Source organism: Balaenoptera acutorostrata, chromosome 2 (assembly GCF_949987535.1).
Source record: "Balaenoptera acutorostrata chromosome 2, mBalAcu1.1, whole genome shotgun sequence".
NCBI classification, from domain to species: domain Eukaryota; kingdom Metazoa; phylum Chordata; class Mammalia; order Artiodactyla; family Balaenopteridae; genus Balaenoptera; species Balaenoptera acutorostrata.
The window spans coordinates 176,057,065-176,082,092 of record NC_080065.1 but is presented as its reverse complement, the minus strand read 5'-3'; the positions used below and the strand labels follow the sequence as shown (position 1 = coordinate 176,082,092).

Here is a 25,028-nt window from a genome sequence, read left to right as displayed (position 1 = left end):
GACAATTTTTCCACCGCCTGGGGGTGGGGGGGATGGTTTCAGGATGATTCAAGCACATTACATTTATTGTGCACTTTATTTCTATTATTATTACATTGTAATATATAATGAAATAATTATACAACTCACCATAATGCTGACAGGAGGCGGAGCTCAGGCTGTAATGTGAGCCATGCGGAGCGGCTGTAAATACAGATGAAGCTTCGCTCGCTTGCCTGCCGCTCACCTCCTGCTGTGCGGCCCAGTTCCTAAAAGGCCACTGACCGATATCGGTCCATGGCCCGGGGGTTGGGGATCCCTGACGTAGAGGTATTAATAAATTCTTATAAACAGGGCTTCCCAGGTGGCGCAGTGGTTAAGAATCCGCCTGCCAATGCGGGGGACACGGGTTCGAGCCCTGGTCCGGGAAGATCCCACATGCCGGGGAGCAACTAAGCCCGTGTGCTACAACTGAGCCTGTGCTCTAGAGCCCGAGAGCCACAACTACTAAAGCCCTCGAGCCTAAAGCCCGTGCTCCGCAACAGGAGAAGCCACTGCAATGAGAAGCCCGCGCAACCCAATGAAGACCCAATGCAGCCAAAAGTAAATAAATAAATAAATTAAAAAAAATTCTTATAAACATACAACCTACTGTGACTGGATCACAAAAACAGAAAATCTGAATCGCTAAATAAGGAGTAAGGGGGTTGAATCAGTAATCAAAAGCCTCCCAACAAAGGAAAGTCCAGGACCAGATGGCTTCACTGCTGAATTCTACCAAAGATTTAAAGAAGAATTAATACCAACTCTTCTCAAACTCTTGCAACAACTCAGAGAGAAGGAAACACCTCCAAACTCATTTTATGAGGCCAGCATTACCGATACCAAAGCCAGACAAGGACACTACAAGAATAGGAAATAACAAGCCAATACCCCTGATGAACATAGATGTAAAAATCCTCTACAAAATAAAAGAAACCAAATTCACAGCACATTAGAAGGCTTATACAACATGATCAAGTTGGATTTATCCCTGGGATGCAAGGATGGTTCCACATATGCAAATCAATAAATGTGTTACACCAAATTAACTAAATAAAGGAAAAAAATTATATGATCACCTCAACAGATGCAGAAAAAGCATTTGACAATTAACATCCTTTTGTGATAAAAACTCTAAACAAATTAGGTATAGAACGAATATACCTCAACATAATAAAAACCATACATGACAAGCCTATAGGCAACATCATAGTGAATGGTGAAGAGACCTCTTCCAGAACTGTGGCATCTAGAAAGGGACTGAGGGGGAGGGTGCCCCCTCCTGAAGGCAGGCTATGCCAGAGGGCTCAGGTTGCGCTCGGTCATGTCTCAAGGAGGTCTCAGTAGCCATGCTGAGCTCATGGCGGGCTGTTTCCAGGACTGAAGGCACAATGGACAGCTGGGTGGAGGGCCACATGCTCAGGTCCTGGGAGATCCTCTGTTTTCAGGAGAGCCCAGTACCTGGTGGTAATTACAGCTCTAATGGCATAAAGTGTGGGCCAAGGAGGGGAGTTCCTTGCATAGAAGTAAAGTTTGTAAGGAAAGAATATGTTGCCTTCCAAACACAAAAACAACCGAGGAGATGCTGTGAGTGCTAAGAGGGACAACAGCTATTTCTTCATGGTGTCAGGGAGGGAACAGCCCCTTGTTTACCATGTAATTTTTAGGAATTTAACCAGTGTCAGGGCCTTATTTATGGATGGGCTAATGACCCATCCACTTTCCGTGAGCTCCTTTTTGCAGTATTTGTATGTCCCCAAATGAACTTCCTCAGAGGAGAATGTCATTAATGTAATGTCATACCTGTGCTCCCAGAGCAAGGTCGATACAGCTCACATCCTGCCCGCAGAGACTGTGTGCAGTGACAGTGGTGTTCAGGTTCCCCAAGGTTAACCAGGTAAAAGTGTATCACATCCCTTAAGAGGTAAAGGCCAACTGAAGCTGAGAGACAGTTGAAACAGGCACTGAACACAACAGACTTAACCAAATCCGTGAGAGCAGGATATTTACCAGCTGCTGACTGGATAGAGTCAGTGATTTCCACAATGTTGGGTACTGGGTACAGGGGTTTGTGTGGTGAGACCACAAACTCAAGGTAATCCACTGTGAGGTGTCATTCATTCCTTTTTTTTTTTTTTTTTAATTTTATTGAAGTATAGTTGATTTACAATGTTGTGTTAGTTCAGGTGTATAGCAAGGTGATTCAATTATACATATGATATATTCATTCTTTTTCAGATTCTTTTCTCATATAGGTTATCACACAATATTGAATAGAGTTCCCTGTGCTATACAGTAGGTCCTTGTTGGTTATCTGTCTTACATATAGTAGTATATGTAAATCCCAAGCTCCTGATTTATCCCTCCCCCCAACGATTCCCCTTTGGTAACCATAAGTTTGCTCTCAATATCTGTAAGTCTGTTTCTGTTTGGTAAATAAGTTCATTTGTATCATTTTTAAAAATTATGATATTTGTCTTTCTCTGTCTGACTTACTTCACTTAGTATGACAATCTCTAGGTCCATCCATGCTGCTGCAAATGGCATTATTTCATTCTTTTTTATGGCTGAGTAATATTCCACTGTATATATGTACCACATCTTCTTTATCCATTCCTCTGTTGATAGACATTTAGATTGTTTCCATGGCTTGGCTACTGTAAATAGTGCTGCAGTGAACACTGGGATGCACGTATCTTTTCGAATTATGATTTTCTCCAGATATATGCACAGGAATGGGGTTGCTGGATCATATGTTAGTTCTACTTTTAGTTTTTTAAGGAACCTCCATAATGTTTTCCATAGTGGTTGTACCAAGTGCCATTCCTTCTTTTCATGTTTTAGAACAGGCCAAATTCAGCTGTGTAAAGGAGAAGCGCTGCGAGTAATCACCTCTTCACGAAATAATTTTTTGTAATGGTTTTCAATCCTTCAAAGCCCTGTTTAATTTACTTTGGCACATATTTTATTATTTACCTGGGGGATAAATCTGTGGGGTCCCATTTTGTCAAGCCAATTTGGAATTGGCAAAAACATTATTTAAGGACTTCCCTGGTGGCGCAGTGGTTAAGAATCTGCCTGCCAATGCAAGGGACACGGGTTCGAGCCCTGATCTGGGAAGATCTCACATGCCACAAAGCAACTAAGCCCATGTGCCACAACTACTGAGCCTGCGCTCTAGAGCCTGTGAGCCACAACTACTGAGCCCGTGTGCCACAACTACCAAAGCCCGTGTGCCTAGAGCCCATGCTCCGCAATGAGAGAAGCCACTGCAATGAGAAGCCCGCACACCACAATGAAGAGTAGTCCCCACTCGCTGCAACTAGAGAAAGCCCACGTGCAGCAACGAAGACCCAACGCAGTCAAAAATAAATAAATAAATAAATGTATTTTAAAAAATTATTTAATTTTAATTTGTGAATCATTAGTTCAGAGCTTTCCTGTTCACTATAGGATACTTTAGGACAAATGAATCCTATGACCATGGGGTCTTTAGGCAAGTTGGCGGATGGTTAAGGTGAGACATGCTTATTTGCCTCCTATTTTATTTTTTAAATATTTATATATTTTTGGAATAATGTTTTTATTGCAAAATAATACATAGAATTATAAAGGAAACAAATTATGTAGAAATATAGTTATCAAAATATTTTTTAAATGTGCGATATAGCACATGTAGTTTTTATTAACATAGTAAAGTTTACTGTCTATCAGTGGGTCTTATAGCTTTGGTAATTTTTTTTTTTTTTAAATATGGAACGCTTCACGAATTTGCATGTCATCCCTGCGCAGGGGCCATGTTAATCTTCTCTGTATCATTCCAATTTTAGTATATGTGCTGCCGAAACGAGCACTGTCCCCTACTTTATATTCAGTAACTCCTCTAAGATTATTGGGAATCTTAGATCATCTTAGAGATTATCTTACCTTGCTTAAGTTTAGTGGGATCCTAATATAACTGTAACTTGAGACCCAGTATTATTTGCATGAAGGTTTGTGAATCAATGCAACATAGCAGATGACAAAATTAATTCAGAAACTATGTTGTAGAGGCCCCAGAAACCAAACAGTGCCCCTTTATCTTTTCTGTTGTGTAAATTCTGTATTTTAGATTTCCAGTTGGGTTAAATTGTGGACCTTTGTTTCAGTATTTTTTCACTTATTTCCTCTCTCCTGTCCTTCCCTGTTTCAGCTTTTCGGTCACTGTATATACTTCGGGGGAGAGGGTGACCTCTCTACCCTGGTATTTATAAAATTTTTCCCTCCAGAGGGCCTCACATTAGTGCCATGAGGAATAGGGGTCTCCTCCAGGACAACGGGTTGCTTTATAGGGTTTAAGGACCCTAGGTTTAAGTCAGTTTGAACTAATCCCTTGGCTGTGCCACAAGGATGCCATGGGTGTTGTCGCCTGTAACTCTGAGGGTCAGGAGCTTTGTTGCAGTAGAGACAGGGCCAGCAGCAGAGGTCCTTAAGGGTCCTGGTGCGCCCCCTGGTATTAGGAGGGCAGATTCAGCCTGCCATCTATTGGCTGCCTTTCCCCCTCTCTTCTTTTTTTCTGTCTTTTTAAATGACTGTTCTTTCAAAAGCAACACTCAGTGGAGCCTCCTCTTGCACAGGGCATAGTCTCTCTCTCTCACCCCTCACTGGGGTATGTCGGGGCCAAGCCTGCCTGTGTCACAGCTTCACTCTAACACACAGATAAATCCTGGCAAAGGTATCAACCCAGGACTAATACAAGGAGGGCGCCCATCCCATACTGCTGCTCCCCAAAGCCTAGGAATTCTTGAAACTGCCAACTCTGGTAGGCTGAATCTAAAACTGAGGCTTGGTATGGTCAACAACGCAACACAGGCAGCACAGCTCACAGCACGAGGTCCCCGGCACCCAGCAGCCCACGGCACCGGCCGCCATCAGACAGCAGAGCAGGTGAGCGAGTCAGAGCAAGAGAAGACAGACCCACGGGTGGTGGTCATGTCTGGCCATGCTGCTCACCACACCAGTTGTTCTTGCCACCTGCACAGGTGTGATTTCCATGTTGAGACTGATGCTGGTGTGTCATGCAAATACACACACACTCAGGGTAGGAAAAAGCCTATGACCGGGACTTCCCTGGTGGTCCAGTGGTTAAGGCTCCGCTCTCCCAATGCAGGGGGCATAGGTTCGATCCCTGGTCAGGGAACTAGGATCCCGCATGCCACCCGGTGGGGCCAAAAAAAAAAAAAAAAAGTCTATGACCCACGTAATTGAGGTCTTGGGGGGAGGGCAGGGCTGGCCTCTCAAGCAGCTCTGAAATGGCTTCAGAAAGCAAGGAAAGGAGCCTGGCCTGGATTTTTATCATGGCTAGGGGACCTTAAAGAAAAAATATTCAGTGACACTTGTCAAAGAGGTAAAGCAGATTTTATCCAGAACCCCTGGGACAGGTACAGAGACCACTGCGATGGGATTTCACAGCTGGGGAGAAATGAGACTAGGCTCAACTCTGAATACAGCATGTGGAAGTGGGAATTCATGGCCAGAGAGCAATTTGCGGGGGGGGGGGTCAGTGGATGGAAAATTACTAAAAGAAAAACCAGGGATTAGTGGGTCTGGATAAACTGACCTAACAGGATTCTTACTGAAGTCAGGCCAGGGTGATCACAGATCACCTGAGCAATGGTGGCAATGTAGGAACCCAATCAGATACAGAAGGCGATCAGACATGGGGAGCTGGGGAATTCTGGTTTAACTGACGCAGCAGGGTTTCTGGTAAAACTGGATTTCACAAGGAACTACACAGATAGGCCCGGGAGAAGGTTTAGGGTCAGAACCAAAGATTCTCTGGTCAAGCAAAGAATCTTTGTCGGGGGTTGGGCCAGGATAAGAGTTCTGCACACAGACAGGGGCTTGTGTGGCTGGAATGTGAAACTGATGCCAGAGGACTACAGACTTTGTTATCGGCTTTTCCGGGCGTGGACACAAGGGGAAGAGAGAAGGGAGGCGTAAGCTGTCGGTAAACATCAAAAAACGTGGAGTCTGTACAAACACAGAGAACAGACTTGTGGTTGCCAAGGGGGAGGGGGGTTGGGGGAAGAAAGGACTGGGAGTGTGGGATGAGCAGACGCAAGCTGTGATATATAGAACGGATAAACAACAAGGTCCTACTGTGTAACACAGGGAACTATATTCAATATCCTGTGATAAACCATAACGGAAAAGAATATGAAAAAGAATGTATATATGTATAACTGAATCACTTTGCTGTACAGCAGAAATTAACACAACATTGTATACCAACTATACTTTAATCAAGTTTTAAAAATGTGGAGTCTGGGGCTTCCCTGGTGGCGCAGTGGTTGGGAGTCTGCCTGCCAATGCAGGGGACACGGGTTCGAGCCCTGGTCTGGGAAGATCCCACATGCCACGGAGCAACTGGGCCCGTGAGCCACAATTACTGAGCCTGCGCGTCTGGAGTCTGTGCCCCGCAACAAGAGAGGCCGCGATGGTGAGAGGCCCGCGCACCGCGATGAAGAGTGGTCCCCACTTGCCGCAACTAGAGAAAGCCCTCGCACAGAGACGAAGACCCAACACAGTCATAAATAAATAAATAAATAAATAAATAAAAGACCGTGAATTTCTTTAAAAAAAATGTGGAGTCTGACTACTCATTATAAGGACAAACTTGGGTATGAAAAATATGAATTCACAATGGCTTGTTTTTATATAAAGAAACATTAACAGGAAGCTCAAGAAATGATTAAAACTGTGTATTTGCAGTGGCTGGAGTAACAATGCTGGAGGGGACCAGGATAGGTGGGCAGTGACTTTGCTTAAGTTAGGCTTTTGTATCTCACAGGTTTATTGAAAATAAGCAAAGTATATACACCCTGTGTTACTATTTAATAGTCTTTCTTTAATTTTAACTTTTGTACATAGGAAACTATTGTTAAGATTTAATTCCTTTGAACACGAATGGTTACAAAAGTATAAACCATAATTTTCAAATCCCTTGCTAACTAAAATGACCAGGTGCATCCTAGTTTGTCCCTTCCCTGTATCTCACATGGGGGAGGGTGGTATTTTCAGAAATCAATATAACATTATAATGCAACAGGGGTTTGGGTTTAGTTCTTTAAATGCAGTAGAATTTTCAAAGATTTATGTAAGCTTTGATTAGCTGTCCTCACATCAATTGCTTTAGCTTTTTTTTTGGCTGTGCTGCACGGCTTGCGGGATCTTAGTTCCTTGACCAGGGACTGAACCAGCAGTGAAAGCCCCGAGTCCTAACCACTGGACTGCCAGGGAGTTCCCTGCTTTAGCCTTTTAATTTTCAATATTCTCTAAGGACATACACAAACACTGATGTAAAATGGAACACATACCTGAAAACGTAAACACATTCATCTCACATCTTGAGGTTCTCTTCCCTAAAAGGAACAAAAATTCTATTTAGTTCCACAATTTTCTTGCCTTACCGACATCATATCTCTCAATCAACTTAGATTTTTCTTTAAGCCCAAGAAACTAAAAATATTATTTCCCACACAGGGAATTAATTACAAAGTGCTAAGGGAAACTACAGCCAAAGGGCTGCACTATTCAATGGATAAAAGAATCCAGAGGAAAGAGACACAAATATTGGAATCAGCACAGATAAGCAGCCAGCGTCCCACAGGACAGAAGGAGCCTGTATGAAAGTTTAACACACACTAGGCTCTCCTGGTTGAGATAGAACCACGGGACCAGGTCAGTCCCTGGTGAAGGAGGGTGGGGACACCTGAGCAGCCACAGGGATGGACTCTGGGAGTGCCACACGCCCTCCTCTCCCTGGGGAATACTGGAACCACTCCCTTTTTCAGGCTTCCATTCCCACAGTGAGAAAACTCTCAGCAGAATTCAGTTTAAGATTCTGACCCAAAAGAACTCCCAAATTCATGACTCCTAACCCAGGACACAGAACTCCTGTCACAGACTTTCTCAATGTAAACAAATTACACTCTGAGCGCAGCTACACTGTGGATGCAAAACTCCAACCTAGGGCTTCCCTGGTGGTGCAGTGGTTAAGAATCCGCCTGCCAATGCAGGAGACACGGGTTTGAGCCCTGGCCCGGGAAGATCCCACATGCCGTGGAGCAACTAAGCCCACGCGCCACAACTACTGAGCCTGCACTCTAGAGCCTGCAAGCCACAACTACTGAAGCCCATGCGCCTAGAGCCCGTGTTCCACAACAAGAGAAGCCACCACAATGAGAAGCCCGTGCACCACAACGAAGAGTAGCCCCCGCTTGCCGCAACTAGAGAAAAGCCTGTGCGCAGCAACAAAGACCCAACTCAGCCAAAAATAAATAAATAAATAAATAAATAAATAAATAAATAAATAAATAAATTTATATTTAAAAAACCCCAACAACTCCAGCCTATACCTAGAAACAGACCCGGGGAAACCACGGTTACAACCTCAAAAGGGGCATCACCAACCCATCTCCCCCCAAACCCTTTCTGCCATGTGCACTTGTATCCCCAGCTTTCCAGGGCTCTGTAGCTTCTCTCAGCTTAAAGACTCCTTCCATGGTGGGTGTGAGCAGGTAGGACACCTGCTGGGCTCTCCAAGAAGAACCAGCTGGGCCTTCAAGTACTTCCCTTTGCAGCCTCAAGGGGGCCTCACCTTGAGTCACTGACCTCAGGCCTCTGCTCCCAGTCACATTGCTTTGGACCACACGATGCTATTTTAAATGACCCCAGTGGTTGAAGAATCCAGCAAAATCACACAAACCTCGTGTTTATGTAGAAAGGAGGGAAGAAAATTGTAAGGCATTTTTCTAGTTCAACAAGAAAACGCATATTACTCTCAGAAAATAATGATATTAATTAATTATTATTTCCACAGCAAGAAATTGTTTTATAAAAACACAATTGGGGGGGGTAAATTAGGAGTTTGGGATTAAAATATACACACTACTATATATAAAACAGATAACTAACAAGGACCTACTGTATAGCACAGGGTACTATACTCAATATCAATAACCTGTAATGGAAAAGCATCTAAAAAGTATATATACATATATTCACATATAAATATACACATATATATGTATATATATGACTGAATCACTTGACTGTACATCTAAAACTAACACATTGTAAATCAACTATATTTCAATAAAAAATTTTTAAAAACTGTACTTGAACACCTTAAGCCTAAGCCCTGGAATTGCATTTGAACAACCCTCCGCCCCCACAAAAAAACCCAAAACAAAAAGAACAGACCTCAGGATATTACTACACCTGCTCAGGGAGGGAAGAAAAAAGAAACAAGAATTGTTAACGCAATGTAATACAAGAATATTTTCTTTTTTCTGAAACTCACCTATTTCTTGCCTCTTTGGAAAATGCTATCGTTCAACCTCCAATGCTTACATAAATTTTAATTTTTTGAATAACTGAGGCTCACATACATGAATATATCTTTCCAGGGTGACAAACCCAGGGAGGGGAAGTGCTGACAGGAGAGAACACCCAGGAACGTTTCCAAAGAGGAAACTCTACCCAAAGGACTACCCATAGGATGTCTGTGCCCAGGAAAGACCCTCGAGGAGAGGCACAAGGATTTCATATAATGTAGTTCTGAAACAGGAGGGAAGGGGTCACTGCACAACCTTTAAAAGAATGACATAGCCTGAGGACACGACATAAACTGATTAGAACAGAATAGGTCCAAGATGGCAGACAAGTTGACTTCCACTAGACCTTGAGCCTCAGTATACACTCATTGTAACACAGTCACAGGTGCCATGACAGTTCCAAGGCCAAGCATAAAGGTCAAAAAGTGGGTGGTGGCCCAATTCCTGGAAATCCCCACCCCTTCTCCAAAATAGCTGGAATACCCCTCCCACTCATTAGCCTATGAAATTATCCACCCCTATAAAAACGGCCAACCCCACACCCTGGTGCCACTCTCACCTTCTGAGATGGCCCACACTCTGTCTGTGGAGTGTCTCCACTTCTTACCTATCACTTTGTCTCTCACTGAATTCTTTCTGCGATGAGACATCAAGAACCTGAGCTTCATTAAGTCCTGAGACCAGGTGTGAGATCTCAGTTAAAAGACAGTGGGTTCAAGTCCCAATCTGAGTTACACGGTTTCAGTTCCAGGTGGTTGGTTTCAGTTCCAGGTGCTTATTCTCAGATTTCCTCTCATGGAAAATATCCACAGCAAATATAAATCCTTAAAGAAGAGCCACCCATGACTCTTTAGAATAAGGATAGGGGCTTCCCTGGTGGCGCAGTGGTTAAGAATCCGCCTGCCAATGCAGTGGACACGGGTTCGAGCCCTGGTCCGGGAAGATCCCACATGTCGCAGAGCAACTAAGCCCGTGCACCACAACTACTGAGCCTGTGCTCTAAGGCCGGCGAGCGACAACTACTGAGCCTGTGAGCCACAACTACTGAAGCCTGTGCGCCTAGAGCCCATGCTCCACAACAAGAGAAGCCACTGCAATGAGAAGCCCGTGCGCCGCAACGAAGAGTAGCCCCCGCTCGCCGCAACTAGAGGAAGCCCGCGTGCAGCAACGAAGACCCAACACAGCCAAAAATAAATAAATTTTTTTTAAACAAAGAAAAAGGATAAACAATTAAAATATTGGGTCTGTTTGAAATACACCAGGGAGAACGAAGAGTTGATAATGATGCTCCGAATTGAAGACGAAAAGCTGGCTGTGGGAATGACGGAGGGATGTGGAAATTTAGGGATTTATTGCCAGTTTTAGGAAGAGCTAATCTGGGAATTAGTCTGGATCCTGGATTTGAGACCCTGCTCTCCAAACATTTGGAAAACTCAGGAGAAAACGAGTGCCCCCCGGGAAGAAAGGAGAAACTGGGACCCCACAGACCACAGCTCCTCCCACGCACGAACCACGGAGACGGAGTCACGACTGTCCCCTGATAACCCTCCCCGTGGTTACCACACATTCTAGAGGACTCGCGGGGCTGCGGGCGCAGAGCTGCCCAGAGAGGCTCCAGGCTTAAGTCACCGCCTGCAGTGACGGGACAGGACGCCCGGGGTCCCGGCTGCCGACCCAGCCGCGCCAGTGCGACAGCCGGAGGGAATGAGGTCTGAACGGCGCCCCCTGCGATTTTGGGTCCGCAGACTCCTGAGTTTACCGCGCCGGGAGGCCCACGTCCCGCCACGGCCGGTTCAGACTGTCCCTCCTCCCTGTCCTGGGACACCTGGCCCAGCACACTCACCATTTCCCGGCTTCGGGCTCCTCCGGCGTCTTCCCACAGACTCCCATGGCCCCTGCAGCACATATTGAAGCTTCAGCGGACACACCTGAGACGCGTAAACGCAGACGAGATTCCACGCAAAGCGTGGCCACAAGCGTCCACGCAGTTTGCAGAACGTGGCCCACCCACTTTCCCCTGCTGCGCCCCTGATTGGACAGTTCGCAAGCACCCGCCCCCCTGTCTGCTGAGTGACAACGGGTCAGGAGGTCACATGATTGAGCAGAACCAGTTTCCACAAGTGGGCGGGAACTTGTCCCTTCCAGCGACGTTTGCCTTTAAACCACACTTGTCACTGGCCCTAGAGGGACAGTGGCGTCTTCCTCAGATCTTTCAGAATGTGGGGACACAGGTCTGCTCAGGGAATTCCAGAGTCAGATTCCGGAACAACCGACATCCTTATCCAAAGCAAGAGGGGCGCCCTGGTCAGGCCAACTGGGAAAAGAGGGTTTGCGGTCCTCCACGGGGCAATACTTGGCACAGGCTGTGAGGCCACTCAGGATACTGTGACCCTTGTTTACAGACACACTGAAAAATGACCTCACCATGTGTAATAAAGAGTCTGGCTCCATTTTTATCTTTGTTTACAGCGTTGAGGCCGTCACTTTTCCCTCGCCACACATGTGGTATTTTAGCTAGAGAATCCCCTGGCCTCCCAAGCACTTGACTCTGGTGGGACGTTTGAACCTTGCAGCCCTTGCCTGGGAACAGGGACTCTTCTCCCACCAATCATAATTTGTGAGATGTGTTCAACAATACTCTCAGGTATACATTTTACGCTAGAAGGAAATTTATTTTAGTTTCAGAGTGTGTGCCTAGAAATTTTGAAATTAAACGGCTATGATATCCCTACGGCAATCCAGTTACTATTTTTTTTTATAAATTTGTTTATTTTTGGCTGCATTGGGTCTTCGGTGCTGCGTGCAACTAGGGAAGCCCCTAGTTACTATTTTTACCAATATAACAAAAAACAATAAGTTTTGGGGACTTCCCTGGTGGCACAGTGGTTAAGAATCCACATGCCAATGCAGGGGGCACAGGTTCGATCCCTGGTGCTGCAGAGCAACTAAGCCCCTGCGCCACAACTACTGAAGACTACTTGCCACAACTAGTGAAAACCGAGCGCCTAGAGCGCGTGCTCCACAACAAGAGAAGACACTGCAGTGAGAAGTCCGTGTGCTGCAACTAGAGAAAGCCCGCAGGCAGCAAAGAAGACCCAATGCAGCCAAAAATAAATTAAAAAAAAAACCAAAACGAGGTATAATTGACATAGAACATTATATATTAAAAGAAAACACAATAAGTTTTGGATATGTGGGATATACTTGAAAACTTTTAATATTCTTAACACATTGGCTCAAAACTTCTACTGCATTTATTTATCTGAATAGTTTTATTGAGGTAAAATACACACACCATACACTGCATCCCTTTAATGTGTACAAGTCAATGGTTTTCAGTACATTCACAGATATGTTCAATCAGCACCACAATTTTTGAACATTTTTGTCACCTCTAAAAGAAACCCCGGTACCCTTTAAATATCACTTCCCTATCTTCCCATCTTCCTCCTCCAAGCCAGAGTTGTAGGCAACCTCTAATCTTTCTGTTTCTATAGATTTCCCTGTTCTGGAGTTATATACGAATGGAATCATATGAAGTATTGTCTTTGTAATTAACTTCAGTTGCTTAGCATAACTTTTTCAAGGAACATCTATGTGGTAGCATGTATGGATACCTCATTCATCTTTATGGCTGAATAATATTCCACTGTATGCGTAAAACACATTTTATTTACTCATTCCTTAATGGACATTTAGTTTGTTTCCACCTTTTGACTATCATGAATAATGTTGCAATAAACTTTCGTGTACAAGTTTTTGTTTGGACATATTTTCATTTCTATTGGGCATATATCTAGGAATGAATTGATCGGTCCTATGGTAATTCTAGGTTTAATTTCTGAGGAATTGCCAGATTTGTTTTCCAAAGTCGTTGCACCATTTTATATTCCCACCGGCAGTGGTTGAGGGTTCCAATTTTCCCATATCATCCACAAAACTTTTATTATCTCACTTTTTAAACTCTAGCTATCCTAGTGGTTGTGAAGTGGTATCTCATTTTTTAAAATATATTTATTTATTTGGTTGCACCGGCTCTTATTTGCAGCAGGTGGGCTCCTTAGTTGTGGCATGCATGTGGGTTCCCTGACCAGGGATCGAACCCCAGCCCCCTGCATTGGGAGCATGGAGTCTTAACCACTGCGCCACCAGGGAAGTCCCTCTCATTGGGGTTTTGATTTGAATTTCTTTGATGGCTAGTGCAAGCATCTTTTAATGTGTTCTTGACCATTTGTACATTTTCCTTTAAAAATGTCTATTTAATCGGAGCCTTCGATAGCTCAGTTGGTAGAGCGGAGGACTGTAGTGGGTAAAAATGTCTATTTACATTCTTTCATATTTTAAAATTGGGTTAGTTGACTTCTTATTATTGAGTTATTAGTGTTCTTTATATACCTTCAATACAAATCTCTTAGATATTTTATTTGCAAAACTTTCTTCCATTCTGTGGGCTGTTTTCCCTCTCTTGCTTTAAAATTTTGACTTTTAACACATACTATGAAGTTTACATCTTAAATGTCCAGTTCAGTAGTGAGAAGTACACTGACATTGGGAAATCAATCTCAGAAGTGTTTTCGTCTTTCAAAACTGAAAATCTATACATATGAAACAACATCTCCCCACTTCCCTTTCCCCCAGGCCCTACCAACCACCATTCTACTTTCTGTCTCTATGAATTTCACTATTCTAGGTACTTCATACAAGTGGATTCATATAGTAGTTGTCCATTTTTGACTGGCTTATTTCACTTAGCATGATGTTCTCATTTCACCCATGTTACAGCATATGTTAGAATTTCCTTTCTTTCTAAATCTGAATAAAATTCCATTCTATGTATATACTAAATTTTGTTATCCATTTTTTTTTTTAATGAGGATCTTGAATCAGATGCGTATGTTTGATTGATTGATTGATTGATTGATTGATTTTGGCTGTGTTGCGTCTTCGTTTCTGTGCGAGGGCTTTCTCCAGTTGTGGCAAGCGGGGGCCACTCTTCATCGCGATGCGCGGGCCTCTTTCGTTGCGGAGCACAGGCTCCAAACGCGCAGGCTCAGCAGTTGTGGCTCACGGGCCCAGCCGCTCCGCGGCATGTGGGATCTTCCCAGGCCAGGGCTCGAACCCGTGTCCCCTGCATTAGCAGGCAGACTCTCAACCACTGCGCCACCAGGGAAGCCCTGTTATCCATTTTTGATGGACAAATGAGTTGCTACCACCTTTTGGCTCATGGATAACACTCCTGTGAACATGGGTGTAGAAATATCTGAGTCCTGGGAGTATATACCCAGAAGCAGTATTGCTGGATCACATGGTAACTTTGAATATAATTTTTGAGGAACTGCCATAGTGTTTTTTTTGTTTGTTTTTGTGGGGGTTTTGTGTGTGTGTGTGTGTTTGTGTGTGTGTGTGTGTTTTGGTCGCATTGCCCAGCTTGCAGGATCTTAGTTCTTCCACCAGGGATCGAACCAGGCCCCGAGCAGTGAAAGCGCGGAGTCCTAACCACTGGACCACCAGGGAATTCTCATGCCATACTGTTTTCTAAAGTGGCTGCACCGGGCTTCCCTGATGGCACAGTGGTTAAGAATCCACCTGCCAATGCAGGGGACACGGGTTCGAGCCCTGGTCCGGGAAGATCCCACATGCTGCGGAGCAACTAAGCCCGTGCGCCAGAACTACTGAACCCGAGTGCCGCAACTACTGAAGCCCACGTGCCTAGAGCCCGGGCTCCACAACAAGAGAAGCCACCACGATGTGAAGACCACACATCACAACGAAGAGTAGCCCCCGCTCGCCGCAACTAAAGAAAGCCTAGGCGCAGCAAGGAAGACCCAATGCAGCCAAAAATAAATAAGTAAGTAAGTAAGTAAATAAATAAATAATAAATAAAGTGGCTGCACCATTCTATATTCCCACAACAGTAAACCTGGGTCCCAATGTGTGTTTTCACTTTTTTGATAGTATACTCTGAAGTACAAAAGTTAATAATTTTGATTAAATTCAAGTTGTCTTTTTTTTTTTTTTGGTGTCATCTTGAATAATTTTGTGCCAAATCCAAGGTCATGAATATTTTCCTCCATATACATATATATTTTGGCCGCGCCACTGGGCATGCAAGGATCTTAGTTTACGGACCAAGAATTGAACCTGTGCCCCCTGCAGTGGAAGTGCAGAGTCTTAATCACTGGACCTCCAGGGAAGTCCCTACATTTTTTCTAAGAGTATTAAGGTTTAACCTCTTATGTTTAGGTCTTTGATCCATTTTGGTAAATTACTGTATGTGGTGTGATGTAAATGTCCACTTCATTCTTTTGCATGTGGCTATCCACTCGTCCCAGTGCCAACTTTTAAGAATAATATTCTTTTCCCATTCTTGGCATTGTGTTTGAAAACCAGTTGACCACAGACAGATGGGTTTATTTATGAAATCTCATTCTATTCCAATGATTTATATGTCCATCCCTGTGTCATTACCACACTACCTTCATTACCATTGTTCAGCAGAAAGTTTTGAAATAAGGAAATGTTGAGTCCTCCTACTTGATTTTTGCTTTCATTGTTTTGGCTATTCTGGATACCTTGCAATTCTATCTGAATTTTTGAAACAGTTTAACGATTTCTATAAAGAAGTCAGTTGGGATTCTGACAGAGATTGCACTGAATCTGTGGATCATTTGGAGGAGTACTGCCATCTCAAAATATTGTCTTCCAATGTACGTACATGGGAGGTTATACCATGTAATTAGATCTTTAATTTTGCTCAACAATGTTTTGTGGATTTTGGAGTTTTTGCTTGGTATCTCTTTTGTTAAATTTAGTCCTAACTATTTTATTCATTTTTATTGCAGTACAGTTGATTTACAATGTTGTGTTAGTTTCAGGTGTACAGCAAAGTGAATCAGTTATACATATACATATATCCACTCTTTTTTTAGATTATTTTCCCATATAGGCCATCACAGAGTATTGAGCAGAGTTTCCTGTGCTATACAGTAGGCTCTTATTAGCCATCTATTTTATACATAGTAGCATGTAAATGTCAATCCCAATCTCCCAATTTATCCCTCTCCCCTATTTTATTCATTTTTATGCTCTTGTGAATGGATTTGTTTTTTTAATTTCATTTTCAGATTTTTTGCTGCAAGTGATTAGAAATAGAATATATTTTTATATATTGATCTTGTACCCTACAACCTTGCCAAACTCGATTATCATTTCTAATAGTTTTTTTTAAAAAAGTGGATTCCTTAGAGTTTTCTATTTACAGGATACATCATCTACATGTAGAGACAGTATTACTTTCTCGTATCCAACCTGGATTCATTTTATTTCCTTTTCATTCATTTATTCATTGCACAATTGTCCTGGCTAAAACCCCCAGGGTATTGTCAAATAGAAATGATAAGAGCAGATATCATTGTTTCCTTCCTGATATTCAGGGAAAGTATCCAGTTTTTCACCAATTAAATATAATATCAGCTGTGATTTTTTTCATCTATGCTCATTTTCATGTGAAGGAAATTTCTATCAATACCTGGTTTGCTGAGGGTTTTTATCATGAGAGGGTGTTGGCGGTTGTCAAATACAGCTGACCCTTGAACAATGCAGGGGTTAGAGGTGCTGTCCCCAGGCAGTCAAAAATCTACATATAAATATTGACTCTCCCAAAACTTTATTAATAGACTACTGTTGACCAGAAGCCTTACACATAACATAAACAGCTGATTAGCACATATTTTGTATGTAATATGTACTGTATACTGTATTATTACAAGAAGGTAAGCAAGAGAAAAGAAAATATTAAGAAAATCATAAGGAAAATACATTTACAGTACTGTACTGTATTTATCAATACCATAAGTTTATGTCTTCTGTTTACAAGATGAATTGTCTATCAGTACCTCCATCAATATTGTCTTATATGATACAAAACGCTGTGATGTTATATGTATTACTAATATGACATCAAAAATGAAAAGATAATGTGAAAAAGAAATTCATAATTATAAGTATAATGATTCATGCACTGATAATGAAGAAATGGCAATATGATTACTTTATGGTAGCCTAGTGTAATGGATACAGTTGCTTCATGGTAGCCTAGCCTATAACTAATGAATGAATCCTTATAAAATTTTTATCATTATGGTCATATTCATAATACAGTGTTGAAAACATTGTTCCATTTTTTTAAAAAACCACTTACCTGTGATCATAGGCTGATATGCAGTTTCTCCAATTACGAGAGACAAGCATACTGTATGGTAATGTAATTCTTTGAAAGCAAAGTTATAAAACAGTAATAAAATTTACACATCATTAATTTTATATTAAATATCACTCACTTTATACCTAGGTAAGGATAGGCTTTCCACTTCCATACAAGTCTTGCAGATGACAATAATTAAGAGATGATGACAATAATGACACAAAAACATCTCATACAGTTCTTGACACACAGTTATTAGATTTTCACATGAAGACATTCACACACATACAATAAAGTCAATTAACTGTACAGTATGATGAATATTTACTATTCATTAAGTGGAAGTGAATCATCATAAAGGGTCTTCATCCTTGTCTTCACATTGAGTAGACTGAAGAGGAGGAGGAATAGGAGGGGGTGGTCTAGCTCTCTGAGGGACGGCAAAGGTGGAAGAGGTGGAGGAGGTGGAAGGGAAGGCAGGAGAGGTATAATTTCATGGAAATACATTGTAATTTCTGTCTGACTCTTTTGCTTATTCATTTCTCTAAAAATGTTTCATTCATTTCTAAAAAAATGTTTCTATAGTACCAATTCTTCTTCCACCATTTGCTTTAGTTTCAGTGCCTGTATCATAGAAGGGTCCATGTCAAAAAGAAGTCAAAAGCAGTCTTTTTTTTTTTTTTTTTTTGGCTGCGTTGGGTCTTTGTTGCTGTGCGCGGGCTTTCTCTAGTTGCGGCGAGCAGGGGCTACTCTTCATTGCCATGCGTGGGCTTCTCAATGCAGTGGCTTCTCTTGTTTTGGAGCATGAGCTCTAGGCACGCGGGCTTCAGTAGTTGTGGCGTGCAGGCTTAGCTGCTCCGCAGCATATCAGATCTTCCCAGACCAGGGGTCGAATCCGTGCCCCCTGCATTGGCAGGAGGATTCTTAACCACTGTGCCACCAGGGAAGTCCAAAAGTAGTCTCGAGTAACTGAAACTCTTTGATTGTCTAATGTCAGTTTGTTTCTGGCACTGCTTCTTCTACATCTTCATTGTCTGGCAATGATTTGGAAGCACTCATCTCCATCAAGTTATCTGTTAATTCCTCTGGTGTGGTGTCTACTAGATCTCGAATTTCTCCAAAATTCATATCTTGAAACCCTTCACCCCCCCCACCGAATTTTTTTTGCCATACCCACAATCTCTTTCATGATTTCCTTGATTTGCTCTGTCGTAAATCTTGTGGGGTCATGCACAACATCTGGACACAGTTTTCTCCAGCAGGAATTTATTGTTTGGGCTTTCACGGCTTTTTCTATAACAATGATGGCATCTTTGATGGTGCAATACTTCCAGACTTTCATGATGTTCTCTCTTTTGGGGTTCTCTTCCATAGCATTGACAATCCTTTCCATAGAGTGGTGTGTATAATGAGACTTAAAGGTCCTTATGGGGACTTCCCTGGTGGTCCAGTGGCTAAGACTCTGTGCTCCCAATGCAGGGGGCCTGGGTTCGATCCCTGGTCAGGGAACTAGATCCCACATGCCACAGCTAAAGATCCCGCAGGCCATAACTAAAAGACCCTGCATGCTGCTACGAAGATCCTGCATGTCGTAACTAAGACCCGGCACAGCCAAATAAATAAATAAATATATTAAAAAAAAAAAGGTCCTTATGACTGCCTGATCTAGAGGCTGAATTAGAGACCTTGTGTTTGGGGGCTAGTAGACCACTTTGATGCCTTCAGTGTTGAACTCATGGGGTTCTGGGTCATCAGGGGCATTGTCCAATATCAAAAGAACTTTAAAAGGCAGTCTTGGGACTTCCCTGGTGGCACAGTGGTTAAGAATCGCCTGCCAATGCGGGGGACGTGGGTTCGAGCCTTGGTCCGGGAAGATCTCACATGCTGCGGAGCAACTAAGCTCGTGCACCACAACTACTGAGCCTGAGTGCCACAACTACTGAAGCCCACGTGCCTAGAGCCTGTGCTCCGCAACAAGAGACGCTACCACAGTGAGAAGCCCATGCATGGCAACAAAGAGTAGCCCCTGCTCGCCACAACCAGAGAAAAGCCCACGCGCAGCAACAAAGACCCAACGCAGCCAAAAAATAAAATAAAATAATAAAATAAATTTTTAAAAAAGTATTTCATAAAAAGTGCAAGATTTCCATACCTGCTGGCATAGTGGCAGCAATGGCTTAAGGAATATCCTTCTCTCTCTTTTTTTTTACTATGGTCCTTATGCTGGACTCATTTATCTTGAAATGGCAAGCAACTGCAGCTACAGACCTAAATTACAATATATATCAAGCAATTCAACTTTTTCTTGTAATGTCATGATATAATAGGGAAGAACAAATCTGACTCCATATTGGATCTGTTTCTTTTACTTTTACCTTGTTATTCTATTGCTTTTGCTACAAGTTAATCACTAAAGGGATGTTGCCTACAAGCTTAAAGTATACATAATGGCCCATCTCTGGGAACCCTGCCTCCCATGTAATGAGCGTTAAGCTAAAATACCTTTGTTTAGCTCACAGAAAACATCCTGGCAAGGCTTACCTGTGAATGGATGCAGGAAGGAAGAAATTAACACATTCCCTTCAGAGTCTGACTGGAACCAGGAAACGTTTGAATTTATCCCCTTCCCTTTTCGTGTAAAAGAAGCCTGAATTCTAACTCAGGGAAGATGATTCTTTGGGACACTAGTCCACCATCTTCTTGGTCTGCTGGCTTCCCAAATAAAGTAGCTATTCCTTGCCCCAACAACTAATCTCTTGATTTGTTGGCCTGTTGTTCAGCAAGCAGTATGAGCTTGGACTTGGTAACAGTGACTTTTCTCTGCTTCTTGGGAGCACTTCCAGCATCACTAGTGGCACTTTCCATGGGTCCCATGATGTTATTCAAGGTTTACAGTATTGCACTGAACACGATGAAAAATACTCAAGAACCACAAAAGAACACTTTTTACTGCCATATGCAATTCACTGGAGAGACAAACTGCACATGTGGAGATGATTAGCATCATATGAGGTTTTTTTTATTTTTGGCTGCACCACGCGGCTTGTGAGATCTCAGTTCCCTGACCAGGGATTGAACCCAGACCATGGGTTCAATTTGTTGCAGTGAAAGCAACGAATCCTAACCACTAGACCACCAGGGAACTAGCATCACATGACATTTTATGGATACTCACACCACTTGAGCTCACCAAAATAGCATCAGGAAGTGGCTACAAAATTATTAAAATAGTAGAGTATATACTACAGTTAATTTTATGTAGTTTTGATTTAATATGGCATGTTTCTGTTTGTTAACATTTCTCTCAATTGCAAATGGTGCTATGTATGGTCTGTGTGTGCATAAGTTTTTTTTTTCTGTATTACTAGTCTTTTTAAAAAATTTTATTGGAGTATGGTTGATTTACAATGTTATGTTAGTTTCAGGCGTACTGCATAAGTTTTGATAAGTTTTAACTTTTTATAATAGATGTGTGTATATTTTGTGGTAGTAAATGATAAAATAGACTAGTACCTACATTTAGTACATTCGTGACATACCTAGCTTTTCCTTAATTTTTTCAATATTTCCAGGCTACATGGTTCATCTGCAAGTTTTTTCAAATTGTTGCAAATCTCCAAAGTTTTCTCCAATATATTTTTTAGAAAAAATCTGCATATAAGTGGACCTGTGCAGTTCAAACTTATGTTGTTCAAGGGTCAACTGTACTTTCTATGAGTCTACTGAGGTGATCATGACATTTTGCTTATTACCGTATTAATACATTATATTGCCTAAGCTGATTTTGAGATATTAACTCAACCTAGCATCCCTGAAGTAAATCCGACTTAGTCACGCTGTATGTTTGTGGTTAGATGATGCTAGATTAGGTTTTCTAGTATGGTTGATTTTTTTGGCATCCATTTTCACAAGGAAAATTGGTTTCTTCATTTTTTAGTAATACCTTTGTCTGGTTTTAGAGTAACAGTAATACTGGTCTGATAGAATGAGTTTGAAGTGTTGTGTTGATTCTATTTGTGGGGAGGGTTTCTGAAGAATCGTACTAAACCTATGAATGATTTGGAGAATTCTATGGTGAAGCCATTTGAGCCTGGGCTTTCCTTTTGAGGAGTTTTTGCTTAGTAATTCAACCACATCTCTTGTATAGTCAGAAACTCTATTTTTTTCTTGAGTTATTTTCTGCAGGATGTATATTTCTAGGGATTTGTCTATTTCATCTAAATTATCTAATTTGTTGCCATACTGTTCATTGAATTCCTTTATAATCCTTTTTATTGCTGTAAGGTTGGTGGAATAGTCTTCCTTCTGTCCGATTTTCAGAATTTGAGTCTTCTTTTTCTTTCAGTCAGTTTAGCTAAAGATTTGTCAATTTTATTGATTTTTTTCAAACACCCCACTTTTGATTTCATTGATTTCTATATGCTGTTTCTATTCTCTATTTTCTGCTCTTTTTTATTTCCTTCATCTCATTGGGGGGGGGTGTTGGTGCTCATCCTTTCAAGTGTGATAAGGTGGAAGGTGAGATTATTGGTTTGAGACCTTTCCTCACTTCTGTATGGATTTCTTCTTTGACACATTGGTTATTTAGGAGTATTTTTTTTCATATTTGTGAATTTCTCCAGTTTTTCCTAAGTTATTGATTTCTAATTTCATTCCATTGTTGTCACAGACCATAAATGTATTTATTCTTAGTATTTTAAATTTAGTGAAGTTTATGTCCTAGCATTTGTTCTACCCTGGAGGTTTCATATGCACTTCTGAAGAATATATATTCTGTTGTTGTTGGGTGAAGTGTTCTGTAGACACATAAGGTGTACTTAATTTATAGTGTTTTACAAGTCTTTTATTTCTGTGTTGATATTTTGCCTAGTTGTGTATATAATATTCAAAGTGAGATACTGGAGTCTCCATTTACTGTTGTTTTCCCCTTCATTTCTCTTTTGCTTCATTTATTTTGGCACTGTTATTAAATGCACGTATAAATGTTATAGCTTCCTGATGAATCGACCTTTTTCATGATACAGCCTTCTATATCTCTAGTAATATTTTTTCTTTTAAAGTCTTTTTCCCTCCTGGTATTAGGAGAGTCTCTCCAGCTTTCTGGTGGGCGTATTTACATATATATCTTTTCCTGATCCTTTTACTTTCAATCTTTTTGCATCTTTGAATTTAAAAGCATTTCCTATGGAGAGCATGTAGTTGCCTCTTTTTTTTTTTTTGTCTTAAACATACGGTGATAATTTCTGACTCTTGATTGGATTATCTTACCCATTATATGAGTATTATAGATATAATTCCAATTATACCTGCATTTTACCTTTTTTCCCCCAACAGTTCTCATGACTTTTTCAGTCCCAACTTTGCTTCTTTATTGATTTCTTTTCCATTAGGTTTAATATGTTGAATGTAGTATTTTACTTTTTAAAATAAATTTTTCCTAAACAAACAATAGGACAGGCTTCACATAGTCCCTGAGGCTTAGGCCAATGAGTGGGGTTGCAAGGTCTGGAGAGAAGAGGTGAGGAGGTAGGTGAGCCAAGCCTGGGGACCAAGTCTAGAGACAGCCTTGGAGTCAAAGGCACTGTTTTGGAAAAGGTCCTTTAAGAACACAGGAAAATGGACAGATTTAGTAAACAAGGAGGAAAGAGGCTTAGGGCTTTGTGGCATTTTAGGGTCCAATGGGGTCTGTGCAGTCCTGTGGCTTTTCCCCCATGTTTTATTATTGTGGTAAAATACACATAACATAAAATTTACCATCTTAACCATTTTCAAGTGTAGAGTTCATTGGCATTTACATTTATACTGTTGTACGACTATCACTACCGATCTCCAGAACTCTTTTCATCTTCCAAGATTGAAATTCTATGTCCAGTAAACAACTACCCCCTCCATTCTGCTCGCTCCCCTGCAAACCACCATTCTACTCTCAATCTCTATGCATTTGACTTCTCTAGGTACCTCATATAAGTGGTATCATACAGTATTTGTCTTCATATGAATGGCTTACTTCACTTAAAATAATGTCCTCAAGCTTTATCCATGTTGTAGCATATGTTGGAATTTCCTTATTTTTTAAGACTGAATAATATCCCATTGTATGTATATACTACCTTTGATCATCCGTTCATCAGTCTACGTACATTTGGGTTGCTTCCACCATTTGCCTACTGTGAATAAATGATGCTAAGAAGATAGGTTTACAAGTATATCTTAGAGATTCTGCTTTCAACTGTTTTGGGTATATACCCAGAAGTGAAATTGCTAGATTATATGGTGATTCTGTTTTTAATTTTTTGAGGAACTACTTATCGTTTTCCATACTGATTGTACCATTTTTCTATTCCCACCAACAGTGCACAAGGGTTCTAATTTCTCCACATTCTTTCCAACACTTCTTATTTTCTGTTTTAGTGTTTTCTTATATTACTCATCTTAATGTGTGTGAATATACCTTTATTTTAATAGGAATCATTACTGTTGCCCTCACAAATGCTGGATGGTGTCTGTATCACACCTACTATTTATATTCATACCTGAGCAATTCCTGAAACAGTGTTAATTTAATTTGTATTAGATGGTGGAAACAAATAATTCCTGATGACATCCTTAATCATGGAGGCCTCTACCCTCCATAGAGGAAATACACAACACACCTCTGGTTCCCCTGTTATCTTACATTCATTGTGAACTTTCCTTCAAAACTCTTATTTCTGATTGACTGACTGATTGATTGGACGCTGTTTTTTTCTTTCCTTTATTATGCTTCCATAAAAGGGAGAGCAATAGATACAAATAAGGCCATGTCTATAAAGCTAAAGACAAATTGAACTGGCTTCAAAAATTCATTTTAATGACATTGCAACAGGGTCAGATGTTCAATGGGGCCATAACAGTCCAGCCACATGTTTTCATAAGGTTTTTGCCCAGGGCTTGAAATGGGAGAAAGAAAATATCACTGGTTTTAACAATAAATCTCTTCCAAATGTAACTTCTTTAAAAAAAAAAATTAATTAATTAATTAGGTTGCATCAGGTCTTAGTTGCAGCAGGCGGGCTCCCTAGTTGCAGCTTGCCAGCTCCTTAGTTGTGGTATGCAAACTCTTAGTTGTGGCATGCATGTGGGATCTAGTTCTCTGACCAGGGATCAAACCCCGGCCCCCTGCATTGGGAGCGCAGAGTCTTGACCACTGCACCACCAGGCAAGTCCCACAAATGCAACCTCTAATTCCCTCTTTTAAGTAGCAAAAGCTATTTTCTGCTTTTACTTTCTACTCCTAACCAAAAAATCTAAACAAGTTGTAATTACTGATAACCCCAACTGTATCATGCAGATAGACAATGCAATGACAAAATCCCAGCATCCACAGAAGCTTCTGAGCAAACCAGGTTATTCCTCACCCTTAAATATACACAGACCCTCACAAG

General features: G+C 41.5%; 1 protein-coding gene and 1 non-coding gene across 4 annotated transcripts in view; both read right to left on the bottom strand.

The window, feature by feature from the left end:
• Positions 1 to 11,371, bottom strand: part of LOC102998308 (zinc finger protein 791) — a 50,261-nt gene extending 38,890 nt beyond the window's left edge. The window contains exons 1-2 of one of the 3 annotated variants that reach the window (XM_007171933.2): positions 11,245 to 11,371; positions 7,380 to 7,424 (exon numbers count right to left, since the gene is read on the bottom strand). In XM_007171933.2, coding sequence (XP_007171995.1) covers positions 7,380 to 7,397 — 18 coding nt within the window. In that variant the 5' untranslated portion in view covers positions 7,398 to 7,424; positions 11,245 to 11,371. Of the gene's footprint in view, positions 1 to 7,379; positions 7,425 to 8,662; positions 8,753 to 11,244 lie in introns of those variants that run through there. The other 2 variants (XM_007171934.2, XM_007171932.2) reach the window with 2 other exon arrangements.
• On the bottom strand, positions 3,769 to 3,875 carry LOC114236445 (U6 spliceosomal RNA). Its single transcript, XR_003622405.1, has one exon. It is a non-coding gene; the product is annotated as a U6 spliceosomal RNA (small nuclear RNA).
• Positions 11,372 to 25,028: the final 13,657 nt, after the last annotated feature.